This window comes from Canis lupus, chromosome 28, assembly GCF_003254725.2.
Source record: "Canis lupus dingo isolate Sandy chromosome 28, ASM325472v2, whole genome shotgun sequence".
Classification (NCBI taxonomy): domain Eukaryota; kingdom Metazoa; phylum Chordata; class Mammalia; order Carnivora; family Canidae; genus Canis; species Canis lupus.
Window position 1 is genome coordinate 34,440,662 of NC_064270.1, and position 19,495 is coordinate 34,460,156.

Genomic DNA, 19,495 nt, shown 5'->3' on the forward strand with positions numbered 1-19,495 from the left:
TGGTGCTCTGTCTGCCGTCAGGCCTGGAGGGTGAAGCTGGGATCTTCATGAGACTTCCAGGGGTGAGGCTCTCTTTCCATGTGATATATGCCAAGAAGGAGGTGCCATGGCTGACAGGAGGAGGGATTTCTTTAAAATTAACCTGGGAATGGACTTTTTATAAAAACGAATTATGTAGGGTTGTTCCTCTTAGACTCTAGCTTTCATACTAGTTTTATTCTGTGAAGCACATTCAGTATGCTGAATTGTAATGTTCAAATATACACACAACAAACCATTCCTTATCTTTGCAGAAAGCACCATGATTAATTTGAACCCTGGCACAGTGGCTGTTTTACATCAGCAACATGTACTTCCTGAAAATGTGTTGTCAGAATTGTTATAGAGGGATGGTAGTAGACCTGTTTAGTATTCTTGCCATTTATGTTTGTGTGAAATAACAGCTCATCTTTTTACTTGGAGAGGACCTTGTCATAGGTGCAGTACTCTGACAGGTGACAGCAAGGATGGAATGACGCCACCACTGCCTTACTATCTGAATCTCTTGTTCCTGGGATCAGTATTTAACCAAATCCATTGGGTTTTGGGTTTGGATTGTGAAAGAGAGTTGTATACGTAGACTTCGCAGATTTCTTTTATTATTTCATTGGATTTTGCTATTTGAAGAAGTTAATGCCTCTTTAGCTTGACAGTATTATCAATTAAAAAAAAAAAAAGCATTGATCTCGTGTACTGAAGGGGAGCAGCATTGTGTTTTGCACATTAGTTTTCCAGGGCAGCAATAAATGTTTTAAAGAGAAATTGCTTTCTTTATTTTATTCTGTACAGCCTGGAGCAAGTTTGGAACAGACACACATTTTTGTACTTGCACATATTCTTAGACGACCAATTATAGTTTATGGAGTAAAATATTATAAAAGTTTCCGGGGAGAAACTTTAGGATATACTCGGTTTCAAGGTAAGCCATTATTCAAGAGTATTTTAGAAGTCTCCTGTTACTTACCATGCAGCTTGCAGCTATATGCTGATAATCCCATGGCAACTTTCTTTCCTCCCTCCAGGTGTTTATTTGCCTTTGTTGTGGGAACAGAGTTTTTGTTGGAAAAGTCCGATTGCTCTGGGCTATACAAGGGGCCACTTCTCTGCTTTGGTTGCCATGGAGAACGACGGCTACGGCAACCGAGGTGCTGGTGCTAACCTGAACACAGATGACGACGTCACCATCACGTTCCTGCCTCTGGTTGACAGCGAGAGGAAGTTACTTCACGTGCACTTTCTCTCCGCTCAGGAGGTAAGAGGCACGACTTCCCCATGAACCTACTTGAAGCCGTGATGCTGCCCCAGAACCCAACTGGGAACATCTTTTAGGAGTGGCGTTCTGTGCACCTCCGGCTCTACCAGTGAATCTGGGCCTGGCTGTCGTTGCTTTCTGGAAGTATTGGTCAGCCAGGCCGGGACTTTTACCTTCCCTGAGCTGCTTTGTAGGTTGTTGGGTGGAGATGCAGCAGTGATGTGAAGACAAGAGCCCCAGCCCTGATGCAGTGACGGGTGCTGAGTAGAAAACTAGAAAGATGGGATTGGGGGGCGCTCCTGGGGCTTATGATTGAAACCTGGCGGTAACAGGAGGCATCTGAGGAGGTGCTGCTGCTGAAATAAGACCCACAAGAGAAGAGAGTCTTACAGTGTGGAGGGAGAGAAGAAAGCCATAGGGAGAGGGTATTGCAGCGCCCTGGTGTGATTTGTGGGGAAAGGGGGTTGAGGGGCTAGGGATGGCAAGGGGCTTGCCAGTAGCCTTTTAAAACCTTGGCTTTGGGAAGCTGGGAAGCCTGAGACCATCTGTCTGGTAGAGGAACACTGGCTGCTTGGTGTGGAGACTAGGTACTTGGAGCAGTGGCGGAAGCAGGCACACTGGCTCAGAGATGGGTGCAGCTGCAAGGGAGAGGGAGGTGGGCAGGCAGGGCTGGCGGCAAAGATGCGCAGAAAGAACACTCTCAGGAAACCCATATTCTTACAAAATTATTGTTTTTTTTATTTGATATACTAATAATATAAAACTTTTATAACCATGACATTAAGAAAAGTAGACCGTAATTTTTATACTTTCATTCTGTAGATACTTTACTGAATAAACTTACCTTGTCACGTGTTTGAAGCTGAGACTTTGTTTTTCTAGCCTTTTCTTTGCCAAGATCAGTTTATTAGGTAACATTGGGTTTTTCCTCTTCTATCAAACAGATGAACTCATTATTAATAGGTGGTCCCCCCCATGAGATTTTTCTGCACATTTTCCCATTGATGACTTTCTGTTTAACCATAGGAAACTGGGTTTTAATCATAAAATTGAGAGGTTGAAACCACGTGAGAAATTTGTTGCTTTGACCTTTTCGTTAGTGATCCTACCAGCTATGTTCTCATTGAATTTTTCCTAACAGTTCTCTGATCTGTGATCTTATTTTCTCTTTTCTTCACATTCCTCTAAAAGCTAGGTAATGAGGAACAGCAAGAGAAACTGCTCAGGGAGTGGCTGGACTGCTGTGTGACCGAAGGGGGGGTGCTGGTGGCCATGCAGAAGAGTTCCCGGCGGCGGAACCACCCCCTGGTCACGCAGATGGTAGAGAAGTGGCTTGACCGCTACCGACAGATCCGGCCTTGTACATCCCTGTCAGATGGAGAGGAAGATGAAGATGAAGAAGATGAATGAAAAAAATCAAAGAGCAGAAGACTAGGGTATGGGCTCTGCGGTGACCCCAAAGCTAGTGTGGTGCACGCTCCAAGCAGAGCGCAAGGCATGGAAGGAACCAGATCTGGCAGGAACTGCCCAGAAGGCTTTTCTCATCCACACCCAATGGAGAGGACGTATCTGCTGTGTGAGGAGATGGAGAACTTTGTTTGGACTACAGTTTGTAAAAAAAAAAAAAAAAGAAAAAACCTAATTTTATTAAGACAGAACTTTTTTCCTTTCAAATTGTAAATCTGTCTATAAATGTAACGCATGTGGTTGTGTAAGAAGTTGTGTAATAGGACAAGTTGTACCAGCATCTTCATATTATTGAGAAGTTTTTTCCAGCACGGGCACCTCCAAAAGCACATGGCAGATGACTCTTTGTTCCTTTGAGATACCTTTTAAAGTAGAACCTGGCATTCTACTTTCCTTTTAAAAGATCCACTTTATGTTGAGTCTCACTAGAGCTCATTAGCTATTTGGAAACTTTTTGTACGAATTATCCACAGCAAAACATAAAAATAAAAACAAGCTTTTATTTTATTTAGTCCCCGTCGTGCCCAATAAAACGAAGTCAAATCTTTAAGGAACAAACTGCAAGGAAGTAAGAATTGTGTGAGTGAACTTCATACAGACGTCATTCCCTTGTTTTGGAAAGGGTTTTGGTTTCTATTTCGTCTTTTTTAAGCTTCTGATATGCTCCCTTTCAGTATTTAGGTATTTATTTGTTTGGAAGAGTGCCCTTAAAATGAGGGCTCTTCTACCAGAGTCCGGGTGGCTGTCTCTCTGTGAGTCGTCATTCCCTGGATGGAAGTTAGGGAAGTGCCTAGAGAGCAGGCCCACTTGTAACTAAATGAATTGTGTGAAATTTGCGCACTTGATTCAATTGACAATATCACACTCCCAAATTGCCATGCAGAGGGTCTTTGGATTCTTCCTTTTATCATCAACTCTGCTTTAAGCAAATCATGTTAGAAAGGCATGCCTTTGCTTGGGCTAATTGGGAATCAGTTAAGTATAGAATAAAGATTTAAAAATGCAGTAAGGTGGAAATGCATTGTATAATGAATTTCTCAGAGTAGTCTGAGAATTTTTGCATGTTGGTTAATTGTGGCCATTCTTATTTAAAAGTTAAAACTATAATCTTAGATAGAAATCTTTTTATAAAAAGTATTATTTGACCACTTCAGGTATATGTTCAATACTGGGTAAAAATTTCAGACCTATCTCAGGAACACAAAAAAGACTTAGTGTCCTGATAAGCACTTTGTAGACTATTAATGTGGCAAGGAATTTGGAAAGCAGCCCCAGAGACATCGACAGGCACATACACGCACGCAGGCATGCATACACACACACACACACACACACACACACACACACACACACTTTTCCTTCCTTTTGATGAAAAGGCTGTGGAAAAACCTTTAAATATTTGCTTGTTTTCTTCTAAGTTCTGTTTAGATGGTGTTTGAAATGTATACACAAGCTCTAACTTGATGCTGGAATTACTAAAAATAGAAAACACCCATGAGATGTCATGTCTCCCCTCTTGGAGCAGCACATGGAGATATTCCCAGGATGAAAGGATCAGTTCTACTGTATGCTAAAACTTGCAGGAAACTTGTTGCAATTTTGACTCCATATAAATGAATTTTGGTGTAGTAATGGTAAATGTTACTGTTCTATGTGGCTAGGTTTCCCTACAAATTGACTCTCTGGTCGACTCTCATTTTGGTCAGTAATTAAGTTTTTAGAAGGCTGTTGTTCTGACTTCTTAGCATAGCATCGCTATAAACTTTTCTCCATACGTAGGAAGAATTCTTTAGTGGGCACAGATCCTATTCTAGTTGCTGTTAAGCAAAACTACCCTCCTGGTTGAAGAAGCCAAAGAGAAATGTTTGAGAGAAGCATCTAGTCAGTCACTCTGGTCTACACTGCAGTCGATGCTGTCCAGGAATCTCCTAGGCTCAGTAGTTAGTCTGGGTGTGGTGGTCTGCTGAGTGTTGTTTCCCCCGAGGTGCCTCTATTTATTTATTTATGATCAGTGATCCTGACCACACCTAGTCGAACAGGTACAGCATTCTTCCCTGTGGGAAAGGTAGGACATTGCATTTCCTAGGCTCCAGACAGGGATGGGGCTTTAAATGGTTTTTATAGCAGACTGGCTGGTAAGGCCAAAATGTTGGTGAATCAATGCTATGTTAAGCTCTTGAACTATTAAACAGCCATAATTGTCCCGAGATAAGGAGTACGCAGTCCTTTCTCAAAGATGAGGTCTTGGTTGACTCTGGACAGTAATACCTTAACTGTATGGACTTTGAACCTTACGGGTTTTTTTTCCTTTTTTAGGGACAATACAGTATGGTGTTTTCTGTTCTAATTAAACAAAACCTAGGTGCAGCACGGATTTGAACTGGCCTTTTTGTTGTTTGACTCATCGTGTCCCAGACTTCCATCTGTGTTAAGGGGACACTGCTTTCTTTAGGCAGTTGGGGATCTCCTTTATGTGCATGTGTCATGCCCTCCTTGACAATATCCTGGCTCTGAAGAGGATGTTAGGCACCCATTCCGTTTCCTGGAGTAACCATGTGCTCCAATCTCTATCCATAGGTGGTTGTTTTTATGTAATTTTTTTCTGGGGGGTAAGGGGGGTTGGGATAGGACCATCACCTTCAAATGAGTGAGGAGGTTGATGTTCAGAAACCCCATCCTACCCCTCCCCACCCCCTCCCACACCTATTCTTCCTAGGAAGGGGAGGGGAAAGGAGTGACGGGGAGTTGGGTACCTGGAATTGGACTTGACGGATACTTGCGGATACCACTAGTACAAAGGGGTTTAATGCTATTTAAGAAGGAAAATCCTTTAAATCAACAGAGTTCTTAACATATGGAAATGGCTGATGTTAAGTATTTTGCAACATTTCTTTGTAAATATCATTTAAAAGAATTTTGAGATTCACTTCCTTTCCTGCATTAATGCTTGAGCCAGGTAATTTTGCTTTTGGGTAAATTAAAATCAAAACTCTTAACTTGACCAATTTTGTTTCTTGAATCGCTTAGTTCCATTCCAACCCACTATATTTCATCTTAAGGATGGCATGATTTGATAAAGATGGACTTAACGGGCAGTTTTCTGGTGTCACAGGTAATCACCCGCATTCCTGAGTCTGGTTATGGAAGGGGCAGATGGAGGAGTGTGCATCTTTCACCACGAGTTGAAAACTGGCTGAGAATGTAGTTGCCTTTAAAACATCTCAAGTAGAGAATTTTTACCTTGGGTGAGATGTACTTGAATTTCAGAACTTAACAAATTTTTATTACTTTTTATTGAAAACTGCACTGAACGCTAAATGTCCACCTTTACAATAAACAGACACAGTAGCGGTAACTCACACTAAAACAAAACACTTCCGATAGCCATTATTTTTCTGTTTGGGACAGTTTTAAAGGTTTTTTTTTTTGTCGTTTTTTTTTGCTTTTTTTTTGTCACAAAAACAGGAATGTACCTATACAAAGGCTCAAAATAGGCCATCTTTTAAACAAAAAGGCGATGATTCACAAAAGACTATGAATATAACATGTAACTAGTTGATACAAATCTAATAGGATTTGTTAAAATCAGTCACATCTAATAACACACCTGAAGTGTTCTTGTATAAAATATCACGTGAAGAAAAGAAGATTTATCAATGTCTAAAAAAGTGGGTTTGTTCATAGACAATCTGACAAGTTACCATAAAAAGTGTTTCCTGAGACATAAGGAAATGCAACATTATTTTTCTTGAACTCTTTTAGCTCAAGACTTTCCACTCAATAAAATAGCTGAGGATCTGAAACTGAGAAAATATATTTGAGTACAAACAGCTTGTGAAACTTAATACTTTTTTTCTTTCTTTTTTTTTCTTTTTTTCTTTGTTTCCTTTTTTTGCATCATCAAGAGGGTTTTACTGAATTCAGAACCAACTCGCCCGCTCAGTATGCAGTTCAGATGGGAGAGACTTCTGTACAGGAGCCTGTACGGTCTTCGATCCTACGCAGTTGTCTAACACGGGCAAACAGTTTTCTCCCCATTTGGTAGTAATTTAAATCTTCCTATCAGCAAAAGAGGTCACCAGCCCCCATGGACCAAAGGGACTAGAGTCATAGGAGGGGGATATCCTCTTAGTATTTTTTTTTTATTTGACGTTTGGAATTCCTGATGCAACATTCTAGAGCAAGGTGTTCAGGACCTGCTGTGCCCAAGGGGCTGATAAAGGAAAAGGATCTATTTATTCTTTGTGATTTGATGCACAGATGAAGAACGTAACACACAAGAACAGAAGTTGGTCGTTAATAAATCACGTCCTAGTCTTTCCGCACTTCCGTGACCAGATGACAGCTTCAGCCTTCCCACGCCTCGGCTTCGAGCTCTCTCAACACTGCAACGTCAATGATGCATATGTCCGGAATCGGTTCAAAAGACGGTCCAAGTCCTTTTCTCAGTTCATCTATTTTTTCACTGTCTCTTGGTCCCAGGTTTATCTGAATGATGACCGTTCGTCATTCTCTGCTATTGCTCATTGGGGTGCTCTCTATTGTCCCCGTGTTTTGTAGGCTGGTTGGGAGAGGGAGCTTGGGAAGGGTGTGCCACTGTGGGGAGGTTGTGAGTCACGGGGATGCCTCCGGGGATGATCCCTTCCATGGCTGCAGGAAGTCCTCCCGGAGCCACACCCACGATGCCTGGCGGGTATCTGAGGAGCAGACAGAGAGAGGGCCAGAGAGAGTGAGTCCAGAGCCAGGCAGGGCCAAGCTCTCAGCTCTGCCTACTAAAGGTCATTTTTTTAGTGGGTGGGTTTGTCTCTTTACCCCCAAAGCAAGAAGAAATCTACACGGAAAATCTAATAAAACGCTGATATTTTAATCCATAAAGAACAAAAAATCTAGCACAAACTTAGTAGCTTTCAGACAATAGGAATAGCCCCGGTTATATCCATGGACACTGCACTGCATTTGGGAAACCTTTTGTACAAAAAGAGACACACTCCCAAGTTTTCCAGTTGCCCTAAAAGGACTCATTAGTTCTATCGATGCTTTTAATGATTTCCCAACAGAGAGTATGAAGTCCCGATACTAAATGTGGCTCCCTAGGTGAGCTAAGTCATGTGCTCTTGTGGCCTGAGATGTGAAACGGGACAGAGCAGCGGGGGGGGGGGGGTGAGCCGGCAATGGGCTCGTCTTACGATGTAGGCACACGAGCTGCTGTGTGTGTGTGTGTGTGTGTGTGTGCAAGGACACGTGGCATTAAGCCACCCACAGAACATATGGCTCCTATGCAAATGCGAGTCCGTGTATTTAAACATTTCTAGGATAAAACAGACTTCATTCTAAAGCACCTGCCTTAGAAAAGACTCCTCCTCCATTCAAGTTAAACCCTTCACCCCTGGCTCCCCAACCTGCAGCCTGTCACAACTGTTCACTGGTTGGTCAGAAATCAAGGACTCTCCAGGATGCGGGTGAACAGGGATCCTGTGAGCTACAGTCCCAAGACCAAGGGCCACAGAGTCTTTGTCAATGGAAAGACTTAAGATGTCTTAAAGGACAGGCTGCCAGATAAGGAACTGGGAACCTGGGGCGGAGGCAGGTTCAAGTTAATGATACGGAAGTACTATTCGAAGGGTCAAAATGGGTGGGACTTTACTAGAACACGCCAAACCGCAATGTAAACAAAGCCAGCAGACCCAGGACGAAAACCCCATGACTTCCGCAGAGTCCGAGCTTTCACCTATGGGTCCTGTCATGCTAAATCCATTTACACCTCCCCGGCCTGGCCCTGGGCTGGTCAGAGCCGTGATTCACAACAGGGCAGATGAGGCAGTAGCTGGAGCCCTTTTTGGCTTTTACAGCTGGGAGTGTGAGGTGTTGGTGGACGTCGCACGTCCCACTGTGCAAAGGCTGGGCCCCCAGGGGAGAACGATCTGCCCTGGGACGTGCACCCTGCCAGCAATGGGGCAACCGTGGGCCACAGCAGGACAAAAACGTCCTTCTGGAATTCAAGGCTGCAGCTCTTCTAGAAAGCGGGAACACTGACTTCCCTGTAAGCCCAGCAGTGTTGGGGGGAGAGAAACGATCACCCCTGAAACCCTGCTCCCTTCTAGGGGCTCTGCGGGCTCCGGGCCAGGAGAGTCAGACTAGAGAACACATTCACCAACAGGCCCCTTCCCCCGGAAATCTCGGGACTTCTCACCCAGAAGCCCTCTGGTTTGGGGGTGGCTTGGCACGCCGGGGGATTCCTCGGTGTTCGCACCCTTTGGGGAATGCACTCCCATTCCCACCTTTATAAATAGGAACCCCGATTCTAAGCTGTACCCCAAGAGCTGTGTTTGCTCCATAGAAATCGGGCATCAGAAGAGGTGAGGACTGCACTGCCGGGGCCCGGAGCACGCCCGTGGGCTGCGGCTCTCTGTGCTCCCCTCTCCCGGGGCAGAGGCTCCAGCCCAGGCCGCTGCCGTCCCGCTCCTCACCTGTATGTGGCGCCGTTGAGCTCCGGATGGATGGCCTGCTGATCGATGACCGACCAGGGAGCTGTTGTGACAAAGAATTCCTTGTTCACGCAGTTTCTTAAGCTTTCGGGGATGCGACCTGGAATAGGACGATTAAAATTAATCATGTATGTTTTTAAGGTCACAGTGTGTGATGTACTACACTCAGCAGCTGCTGCCGGGGAGCCCCGTCAGTGTCTGAGCCGAGAGTCCGGGCTCTTCCCCCGCAGTGAGGGGCCTGGCCCGTTCATTTGCAGGGAAGGGGCAACGTGGCGGGGCCCACACACTGTGCTCTTCACACTGGCCCCCACGGGAGCAGAAAGGAGCCTCCCTCTGGCTCCCACAGTGGGGGCGCTTGCGCTTGGCTGCCTGAAAAGGGAATCCAGGGGCGCCTGGGGGGCTCAGCGGTTGAGCCTCTGCCTTCGGCTCAGGGCGTGACCCCGGGTTCCTGGGATCCAGTCCCGCATCGGGCTCCCCGCACGGAGCCTGCTTCTCTCTCTGCTTATGTCTCTGCCTCTCTCTGTGTCTCTCTTGAATACAGAAGTAAAATCTTTAAAAAAAACAAAAACAAAAAAAGGGGGAATCCGTCTCCTCCTAAATTAAGGTCAGGGCTTGGATTAACAGTCCAGCTCCTTCAAACTGTCATCAACAGGATCCCTAAAAACTCCACGTGCCCGCAGTGGGGGGGACAGCAAGCCTCTGTCGCCCCCCGGGGGGTGTGTGTGACCGGTCCTGGGGCCGCCCTTCACCCCCGGCGCCGGCTGGAGGCTCACCTGTGATTGCCCGGCGGATCTCGGTGGCGGCTGCCTCCCTCATCTCTAGTGAGGCTTGCTCACTGTACCACGCGGTGTGCGGCGTACAAATGAGATTCGGCGCATCTTTCAAGGGACCCTGAGCAAAGCTAGAGAAGTGCAGAAAAACAAGCGAATGAGAAGAGTGGAGGAGGCCTCCCCAGCCTGCTCATCAAGAGGGAGCTCGTGGCCATGCAGACAGCGGCCAGGGTATTGGCGTAGAGGGACGGCGGGCAGTAGGACGCTTCCGCGGCTGCGAACTGAAGAACCTCCCTACCCACCAGAACGTTTCCAGTCCGCGTCAGGAGTGATCGGGGCTCAGACGGGAGGCCCCCTCCGCTCCAGCCCCTCCCACGGCTGCCCTTCCTTTCAGACACTTCCTGACGCCCCTGGCGGCCCTCTGGCCCTTCCCCGTGGGCTCCAGGCACAGCACGGAGGCCACCACACGGGGTCCCGAGCTTTCTCTGCCGGAGCCGCGCTCAGGGGTGGCCGCCGTGAGCTCGGGTCGCATGCCCGGCGACGGCCCAGCACACCCACCTGAAAGGCTCCGATTCGTGCACGTCGAGGGCGGCCCCTCGTATCCTGCCTTCCTTGAGGGCCTGGGCCAAGGCCTTCTCATCCACCAGCCCGCCGCGGGCCGCGTTCACCAGGAAGGCTCCTTGCCTCATCTGTGGGAGCAAGGGAAGGTCGTCAGAGGCTGCCACGGAGGGAGGCCTGCGGTCTGGCTCCTTCGTGGGCGGCCGGGCCTGGCCGTTCCCGCAGCTCGTCCCCGAGGGCCTGGAGGCCCTAAGGCGGGCGGCAGGCTGGAGCGGTGACCGGTCACCGGCCCGTTGCTTCTTGGAGGCCAGACCCCATCGAGACGGGTCCCCGCTGGCTCCTCACCGACGTCCTTCCCTTCTCACCAGAGCGTTTGCAGGCCACCTCCCATCCCCCCCTTTTGTTTTGATGGAAGTTTCCAGGGGCTGAGGGCATCTCTGTCCAGTTACCTGCTTTATAGTAAAGTCATTGATGAGGTGGTGGTTATGTTCGTTGAGATTACAGTGCAAGGAGACGCAGTCGCTCTGATACAGTAAGTCCTGCAGGGTGTAGACCCTCTGCACGCCCAGGGACCGCTCTATCCCATCCTGCAAGTAGGGGTCATAAAATATGACGCTGAATCCAAAGGCCTTGGCTCGAACAGCAACCGCCTGCCCCGTGCGACCTGTGCAGAGAGAGAGCGTCCAGGTGAGCGAGGCCGCAGTCCCGCCCGCCACGGCCTGCGGCTTCCGGGCCCGGGGCCTGCACCTGCCGGAGGAACCCGTGCCCGGGGCGCGGAGGTGCAGGCGGCCGGCGCGTCTCCTTAGCTTCCTGGGCGAGGAGGCCGGGCTTGTTGTTTGCACCGGGCGTGTGAGCGCGCGGACGTTCCTATGACGTACGTGTGCCCACGTCAACACAGCTAGACACTGTTCCAGTGAAGCCACGTGCCCTTCCTGCCCCCGTCCCGGCCATCAGCACGCCGTCCCCATCCTGTTCCTCTCTGCCCGTGTCTGCGTGCGCAGCAGGCTTCTCCACCTGAGCTTCCTTTCCTGAGACGCCGAGGGCAGTAGCAGAGAACGTTCTCTTGCCAACCAGCACTGGGTTTGCTCACGGAAGGGGCGAAGTGATCACAACTGACCGCAACTGAGCACCGCAGAGCGGCGTGAGCACCGACTGGCACGGGGGCGGGGTGGGGGGTGACGGCGGGCCCGGGGTGGCGCTCTGACCGGGAGGGAGAGCCAGGCGACCCTCAGGCCTGCAGGCTGGCCCCGACCTGCCAGGGGAGGAGCCCCGTGCCCGCTCCGTAGGTCAGCAGCCCACGCCACCTGACAGGACACCGAGCCCCCGGGCTCCCAAGTGGCTGTCACCTGCACAATCCCGCTGAACCCCAAGGCCAGCGCCCCCTACTTCCCAGGGCTGTTTTCGGCTTGAAAACAAAGCAGTCTGCGTGATGCTGGGACGGAATCCACCTTTATCTGAAACCAGTGCTCAATGGTGCGGGGGAGGGAGAGGGAAACAGGAGGTGTCCCTTCCCAAACCAGCAGCCCACACGAGGGCACCAAGGTGGTGGATTGTCTCCTGCTCCTGCTGCGCTTCAATCTAGGAGGGCAGCACGGAGGCAACGGCCTGGGCGGGGAGGTTTAACGAGGTCGTTGTGCTGGAGAGGGCCAGCTGCAGGGCAATCCGCGGGGGCTTCTGCCCCCTGCCCGCCCCGCCCCCTTCAGTGTCACCACTTGGATGCGGGGAACCAGGGACCGTAGCCACACAAGCCACACAAGCCACACAGCCCGGTGGGGAGGGAGGCCTGACAAGGTGACAAGGTGGGGGGAAGGGCGCCATCGGCTGCATCAGCCCCGTGACGGACCTCGAGGATGGGACTCACGACCCCATCACGGGGCCGCAGGGAGCCCTCGGCCAGCGCACGCGCACCCCTGCCCCACTTCCCGGGCCCTCAGCCGCCCTCTCCACTTCCACGCCCGTGGCCTCCAGATGGGGCCTCCAGCTGCGGCTCCAGGGGCCTGAGGGCAGGATGGCTGCCTGGGCCTGGCTTTTCCACGGTCTTTGCCCTCCGTAAAGCGCCCCCCCTCATCCTTTCACTGGCGTCTACGTCGGCCACGAGGTTCTCCTACGTTTCTACGGGCCCTAGCGCCTCCGACACCGAGCCTCGCGGAAGCCGACCCTCCTGGCCTGAAAACACAAGGTACCGAGGCCACTGGCTCGCTTTCCCTTCCAATTCTAGTACGTCCCCAACTTGGTGGCTGCCCTCGGGCACCAGCCCGGCCCGGGGCCACGGCGGGGGCGCCTCCTCCTGTCCGGCTACACTTCTGGAAGGCTGCAGGTCGGCCTCACACGAGGGCACACCTGCCCAGTCCGAGTGCACGGGGCCGGGCGTGCGGCAGCGCTGGCTCACAGGCTCGGGCCGACGGGGCGCGAACCCCGGGACTGGCCTCAGGACACCGGAGGGGCTGCCCAGGGCTCGGGGCTCACGGGAGCTACAGGAGGCCCCGCGGCGCCAGCAGAGGGCGCTGCGTCCACTCGAGAGCCAGTAGGAGCCTTTGTACATCCTTCTAGAAGGGATGCCCCTAAGGCCTGGGTTCTTACACTCATCCTGGGGAGGAAGAGGACGTCCTCCCGGAACAGACCCCGCTCCTCTGCCTCGACCAAGCCGGTCCCGACCCTTGGTTTTCTGGAAACGGGCTCTGAGCTGAGGGCCGAGGGACCGCTGGGGGAGCCCTGGGGAAGCCAGGCCCAGCACCCACTTCCCGCCCGTTCTCCGGCCTTCCTCGGGTCCTAGGAGGCATCACTCCCCTCCCGGCGCACAGAGGGCACGAGGGCACGGAGGTCAGGAGTCCTCGAGGTCACAGAAGGGCGAGGGGCGGGGCGGAGACGCAGCAGGAGGGCAAGGTCCTGCGTGCAGCGCGGGCCCCCGTGCGTCCACAGGGCGGCACCAGGCTGCTTCCCCGCGCGCCTCCCCGCGTCCTTGGCAACCCCCCCAGAAGCTCCGGGGCCACCCGCCCACTCCGGGGGACCCTTCCTGCCTGCACCCCCAGGGCAACCTTCTGGGCCAAGGCCCCGACCTGCCACCTTCTGGCTCAAAATCGCCCAGTGGCGCCCTGCTGTCCCCTGGCCTGGCCGCCGCCCAGCCGTGCGGGCCGCCCCCCCACAGCTCCCTCGAGAAGGGGGACCCCGCCCCCCGGGGCCCGGCCGCTGCACCTACCGAAGCCGATGAGGCCCAGCGTCTCCCCGCGGATGCGGGCGGCTCCCGAGGCGACCTCCCGGATCTGCTCGACGCTCTGCACCCGCGTGCCCTCCCGCAGCGCCTGGTACAGCCACGTGTTCCGCCGGTACAGGTTGAGGATGTGGCAGATGGTGGAGTCCGCCGTCTCCTCCACGGCGGCCGACGGGATGTTGCACACGGCGATCCCTGGAGGGGACGGGCGGCCCGCGAGGTCAGGCTCCCTGGGGCCGGCCTCTCACCCGGACACCCCGGCCCCGCTGACCCCCCCCCCACCCCGTGGCAGGCAGGAGGCTGGAAACCTGCCCCGGGGCCCGCGCAGGAACAGCAGGAACCCAGTGTGCAGCGCCCCCCCCCGCCCCCCCCAGGTTGTGGGCTCCAGGAGACCAGACTCCTGACGGCGGGGCACCCTCCTCCCGGGGCTGGCTTTTCCTCGGTGTTTTGTTTACAGATTTTATTTTTTCATGATAGACACACACGGGGGGGGGGGGGGGGGGGGGGGGCGATGGGCAGAGACACAGGCAGAGGGAGAAGCAGGCTCCATGCAGGGAGCCCGACATGGGACTCGATCCCAGGACCCCAGGATCACGCCCTGGGCCGAAGGTGGCGCTAAACCACTGGGCCACCTGGGCTGCCCTCATCTACGGTATTTGAAGTCTACTGCAATGACCACATTAATACTCGTTTTGAGAAAGAGCAAAGATGGAAGAATCAGGAACTAGCACCCCCACCCCCCCCCAGCACGGGCCCCATGCGGGACCAGAGGGAGGGGAGCCAGAGGGAGGGGACGCCTGAAGTCAGCCCCTGCCCAGTCAGAGGGCCCCGCCCACAATCCTACTGGGGCAAAGAAGAGCGGTGAGGTGGGGTGGGGTGGGGTGTTCCCTGCTCCTTGGAAGAGCTTTGAGGGCTGGGGTCACTGGTGAGGGGCCCTCAGGTTCTGCGGCCAGAGAAGCTGCTAGAACTACCCCAAGTCTCAGGCAGGAAGAGTCAGGAGAGGCTTTCCTTGAGGGCAGGGGGTCTGGGGGAGGAAGGCAAATGTTTCCCAGACACGGGAGGGGCAGGGAGCAGAGAGGGCCAGGCTGGGAGGTGGGGAGAGCCCTGGCCTCGGTGGGGATGAGGCCTGCGGAGGAGGCTGGGAAGCGGGGTGAGCAGCTCTGAGGGACACAGGAATCCAGGCAGCCTGTCTGAGCAGCTCAGCCACCTTTTAATCCCAGGCTTGGGACCCAAGAAACACGGGGGCAGGGCCACCAAGAAGGCAGCCCTACCTTCCCGTAGCTTCCTCAAGCCCGGCAGCAAGGACACGCGCTCGTCCCCATTGGGGCTCTGTGGGAGGGGACGCAGGACCACAGGCCCGCCCCCTTTCTAGTAGCTGCGTCAGCACCCACAAGGGCTGCCCCGAGGTCCAGGGGCCCCAGGGACCCCCTCAGGAGGACACACAGCTAGGAGGGTGGAGGCGCCCATGAGCACACCCACCCACAGATCCACCGGCCACAGCCTCCCACGAGCTGCAGGTCAGTCACGGTGCAGAACGGCCACCGCGGAGCAGGCTCCGCTCGAAAAAAAGCCAGAATCTGGCCGCACTGGAAGCCAGGGCTCGAGGGCAGCTCGTGGCATCTGGGAGGGTTTTCATTCCTCCGAGGAACCCCACGTGTTCTGGCCAAAGCCCAGCAGGAAGGAAGGCCCGTCGGAGCGGACCCGCCGCCTCTCCCTGCCCAGCCGCCGGGCCCCGCTGGGCCCTGGGAGACGAGACACGAGGGGTCGCGCTGGGGGAGAGAGGCCCACCCGTGGCCCAGGTGACGCAAAGCGCCGCGTCACCCACCCACAGGGGGCGCAGGGGACGCTGCTCAGCCTGCACCCCTGGACCTGAAATGGAGGCTCCTTGGCTCCAGAGCCTGGGGGTGCGGAGACCGGACCCTGGAGGGGGTGCTGCTGGCACCACAACCACCGGGGACCGTCCTGCCCCGAGGGCAAGGGCACCGCCCTGCAGAGACCCCAAAGCCCCGACTACGCTTGAGGGGCTCGTTCTTGCCGTCAGTGGGCGTGGGTCTGCAGCAGGGGACCCGCCACAGGCTTCCAGCAGCCGCCTCGCCCCAAGGCCTGAGCGCGGTCGCTGAGCTGCTGGACCTGCCAATGGTCTCCTTCTGGGGTCACCCCTCCTGAACTGGAAACCAGGTAGGAGCTTGCTAGACAGGGACATGGGAGAGGCCACCAGCAACCCCCACTGTTCCCGGGGACACGCTGTAGACAGGCCGGGTCCCTCTGACAGCTCTGGGCAGGTGACACAGGTGACACAGTGTTCCTGACCTCGGCTCAGAACATCGACTCGGGCCTGCCTGTGTGGAGCCCCGGGTCCCTGGCGGCTCCCACCAACGCCACGCCGCGGGCCCCGACCCCAGCAGGACCCACAGCCGCTGTCTGGTCTGTTCGACTCGCCCAAGGCCTGGGGACAGAGGGATCTGCGTGTGGAGAGCCATTTGGGGAGAGGAGAGGCCAGTGTCCCAGGCGGCTTCCGCTTGGGTTGCACCAGGATCAATGAGAACGCCACGGGCGACATCCGTTTCCTCGTTCAAAACTGCAGGTGCCTGGGAACGCCACCCCCAACCCCTCCTGGACCCAGGCCCCCGGCCGAGGGCAGACGTGCGGCGGGGCGAGCGGGACACCGGTGGTTTCAGGGACATGAGGTCCCCCGGCCCAGGCTGGCTGTGTGGGGAGCACCTGCAGGTGGAGGGATGGCCAGGTCTCGCTCGGGAGAACTTCCCATCTCCCTGAAAGCAGTGGCCGGTCACGAGCCCCCTCCCCCTGAAGCCAGGCTGCGGGGCTGCGTGGGGCGGACACCCAGTGGGACGGGGAGCATCTCGGGGGACACCCCCTCCTGCCTCCCCCACCCCCTGTGTGTGTTAAACTACATTCCCCGTCAGTATTTGAACTTGGGGTCTCAGCTCTACTAAGCACATAAAGAACACTTGTTTTCAAACAAAAATATTCTTGCTGGTGCCGGAGAGAGATGGAAAGTCTGAGGTAATGCTAGATGCGGTTCCCAAGACTCCCAACCAGCCGAGTTTCTCTGCTGCGACCAAGGCAGGCTCCAAGGGACACCGCGGCCCCGCTCGGGGCGGACACAGGAAGCCATCACTTCCCCCAGGCCCTGGTCGGGTCTGGAATCTGATGCCACCCCCCCTTTTCCTCCTCAGCCACAGCCAAATGACCCTCCACCCAAGGGAGGTGTGAGATGACGGGGACCCAGAAAAATCAGGGTCAACCCTCCAGGCCACCTGCCACTTCTAGGATGGGGGGGTGGGTGGGGTGGGGAGAAGGTGACTGTTGGGGAATGACCACCGCCTGCCTCTTCCTTTGGGGCCCACCTGTGGGGCACCCCCTACCCTGCGGCTCAGTTCCTGGGTGCTGCCCCAAGTTCAAGTGGGGGAACTAACCCACTCGGAGAAACCTGGACCTTCCTGTAAAACTCCAGGCTAGGAACCTGGAGGAGGACGCTGGAGCCCACCGGGGTCCCCCTGGCTGAAAAGGCAGCAGGTGGGTGCCTGAGAGCTAACGCCCCAACTGCCCGATGCCGGCGCTGCTCGCGTAGACGGCAGCTCACGGTGCGAGGCTCAGCACAGGGTCCTCCGAGGGGGCGAGAGGCTGACTTGGGGGTGGGGATGGCCCACCAGGGCCTCAGCACAGCGCAGGGGTGGGGGTCCAGAGAGGCCTGCGTTCCTCGACACTCGCCAGCAGCCTGGTGGCTTCGGGGCACCCAGTCCTCAGCAGGCGGGGCACGGGCCCTCGCACCCGGACCTGGCACGCTGCAAACACAGGCCAAGGCCGGCGAGCAGAGGAGCTTGTTTAGGAGGCCCCGGGGCCCCCGCAAAGCGAGCAGGCCAGCCCGGGACGCTGCCGTGGAAGCTCTGCACACGCTCCTCACGACGGCGTCCGTGCCGGGGCCAGGACAGGGACCCGACCTCAGGGAAGCCGCCTGCTGCCCTGCTTTCCGGGGAAACCCTTCCCGCCCGGACGAGGGCTGTGCAGGAGGGGCCGGGCTTTGGTCCACCCACGTCAGTGCTGCCCTGTGCAGGTTTCTGGGTGGCAGAGCCCCGGGGAGGACAGCTCCACGCCAGGACCGCCCGGAGCCCCCGCTTCCTGGGCCGACACCGTCCGGTGGCCACTCGGCCGCTCACAGGGTCCCCTCTGCAGGGACGGGCCCCACTCGCCAGGCTCCAGCAGGCACTCCCGCCTGTGTGCCTGGACGTGAGCCCGCGAGGCTCCCCCCGAACGGCCGCCCCCTCCAGCCCCCCGCACTCACCGAGCTCGCCGGCGGCCTTGATGTCGACGTTGTCGTAGCCGCTGCCTATCCGCACGATCACCCTCAAGGCCTTGAACTTCTCCAGGTCCTCCCTGGTGAGGGTGATGGTGTGGTACATCATGGCACCCACGGCTTCGTTTAGAACCTGCGACGGGGCGAGCAGAGCCAGGCTGGAGACCCCCCATCACCCCCGCACCTGCCGCGGAGGACGCGGTGTGGGCATGACCGTGACCCCAGGTGACCACGGAGGGGGAGGGCGGACAGGGAGGTGGCGTCTGGGGGTAGGGGGGGGGCGGTGAGAGGGCCCAGCCCAGGGAGACCCGAGGGTGAAAGCGGGAGGGACCCCTCGCTGAACGGCAGCGGCCACCACCTGACCTGGGCAACCCGGGCCTGGGGGTGGGGGGCCCACCTTCTCGTGGATCTCCTGAGTGGACTGTGCGTCACAGAAGGCCACAGTGGCCAGGTCCTTCAGGATCGGCATCTCCACGGTGCAGTCTCTGCCATCGAGCAGCGCCACCAGGGGGCGGGGGTGCAGGGGGCCGTTCATGATCTGGGGGCGGATACCTGTGAGGAGTGAGGAGGATCTGTAGGTGGGCACAGCGGCTGTCCCACATGGGGCGGGGGATAGTGCAGCGAGGGGCTCTCCCCCCACATATGCATCGGATCTGCAGGACCCCAGAGCTCCCTCCCTACTCCCCGAGGGGACCATGAACCCACAGAGCCACCCGGGCTCCCCTGGGCTCAAACACCACAGGCTCCTTTGAGTCGCCGAGGCCCATTCTGGGCCAAGCCAAGGAGACCCAGAGGGCACGTGTCTGCCGGGTCTATCGGGTGGAGGTCTGAGGGGGGCCCGGGTCTCGGTGAGCAATCTCAAGTGCGGCCAACAGGAACCACAGTGGCGCTAACTCCATCGCCACGTGGAACCGAGGCCAGGAATCTGTTCACCACGCACCTGCCGCCGGCGCCAGCTGGGCCTACAAGCCGCGCCCCTGCCCCTGCCCCTGCCCCCAGCCCCTTCCCAACAAACACGAGGGGCTGCAAAATGAAACCAGAGGAACATGTCATGGTTCCCGCACCCCGTGGGAGCTTCCTGGAGAAAACCCCACTGGCAACGGGCCTCCTGGGCTCAGCCCGTGCCCAGGTGAAGACCCGGGCCAGGTGGTGGGGAGGTGAGCGCGACGGCGAGCCGCTGGCCGGGGACTTGGGAGAGCAACGGAATTTCTCAGAGGGCCGCAGAGCGAGCAGCACCCCTCGGGTACCAGGGCCAGTCGGCGCGGTCATGTGTCCTGGGGCTGCCGGCAGAGACAAAGGACACTTGTCCCCACAGCCTGGGAGGGGGGTGGAGGGAGCCCAGGGCCAGGCCAGTCCTCCCTACTCGTGCCCGAGTGCAGATCCCCCAGCTGCTCCGCGAGG

General features: G+C 55.8%; 2 protein-coding genes across 24 annotated transcripts in view; one reads left to right on the plus strand and one right to left on the minus strand.

Annotated features, from left to right (window-relative positions):
• The window catches only part of ZRANB1 (zinc finger RANBP2-type containing 1), a 57,449-nt gene extending 51,690 nt beyond the window's left edge, over positions 1–5,759 (plus strand). For 4 of the 5 annotated variants that reach the window (XM_035708207.2, XM_035708208.2, XM_049103318.1 and 1 more), the window contains 3 exons: positions 829–958; positions 1,062–1,291; positions 2,483–5,759. In XM_035708207.2, the coding sequence (XP_035564100.1) occupies positions 829–958; positions 1,062–1,291; positions 2,483–2,701 (579 nt within the window). In that variant the 3' untranslated portion in view covers positions 2,702–5,759. Of the gene's footprint in view, positions 1–828; positions 959–1,061; positions 1,292–2,482 lie in introns of those variants that run through there. The other variant, XM_049103317.1, reaches the window with a different exon arrangement.
• Positions 5,760–6,033: 274 nt separating this feature from the next.
• The window catches only part of CTBP2 (C-terminal binding protein 2), a 156,968-nt gene continuing 143,506 nt past the window's right edge, over positions 6,034–19,495 (minus strand). For all 19 annotated transcript variants that reach the window (XM_049103325.1, XM_025467576.3, XM_049103322.1 and 16 more), the window contains 8 exons: positions 18,492–18,646; positions 18,083–18,227; positions 13,768–13,974; positions 11,021–11,235; positions 10,572–10,702; positions 10,017–10,144; positions 9,226–9,343; positions 6,034–7,455 (listed from right to left, as the gene is read on the minus strand). In XM_049103325.1, the coding sequence (XP_048959282.1) occupies positions 7,275–7,455; positions 9,226–9,343; positions 10,017–10,144; positions 10,572–10,702; positions 11,021–11,235; positions 13,768–13,974; positions 18,083–18,227; positions 18,492–18,629 (1,263 nt within the window). In that variant the 5' untranslated portion in view covers positions 18,630–18,646 and the 3' untranslated portion in view covers positions 6,034–7,274. The remainder of the gene's footprint in view (positions 7,456–9,225; positions 9,344–10,016; positions 10,145–10,571; positions 10,703–11,020; positions 11,236–13,767; positions 13,975–18,082; positions 18,228–18,491; positions 18,647–19,495) is intronic.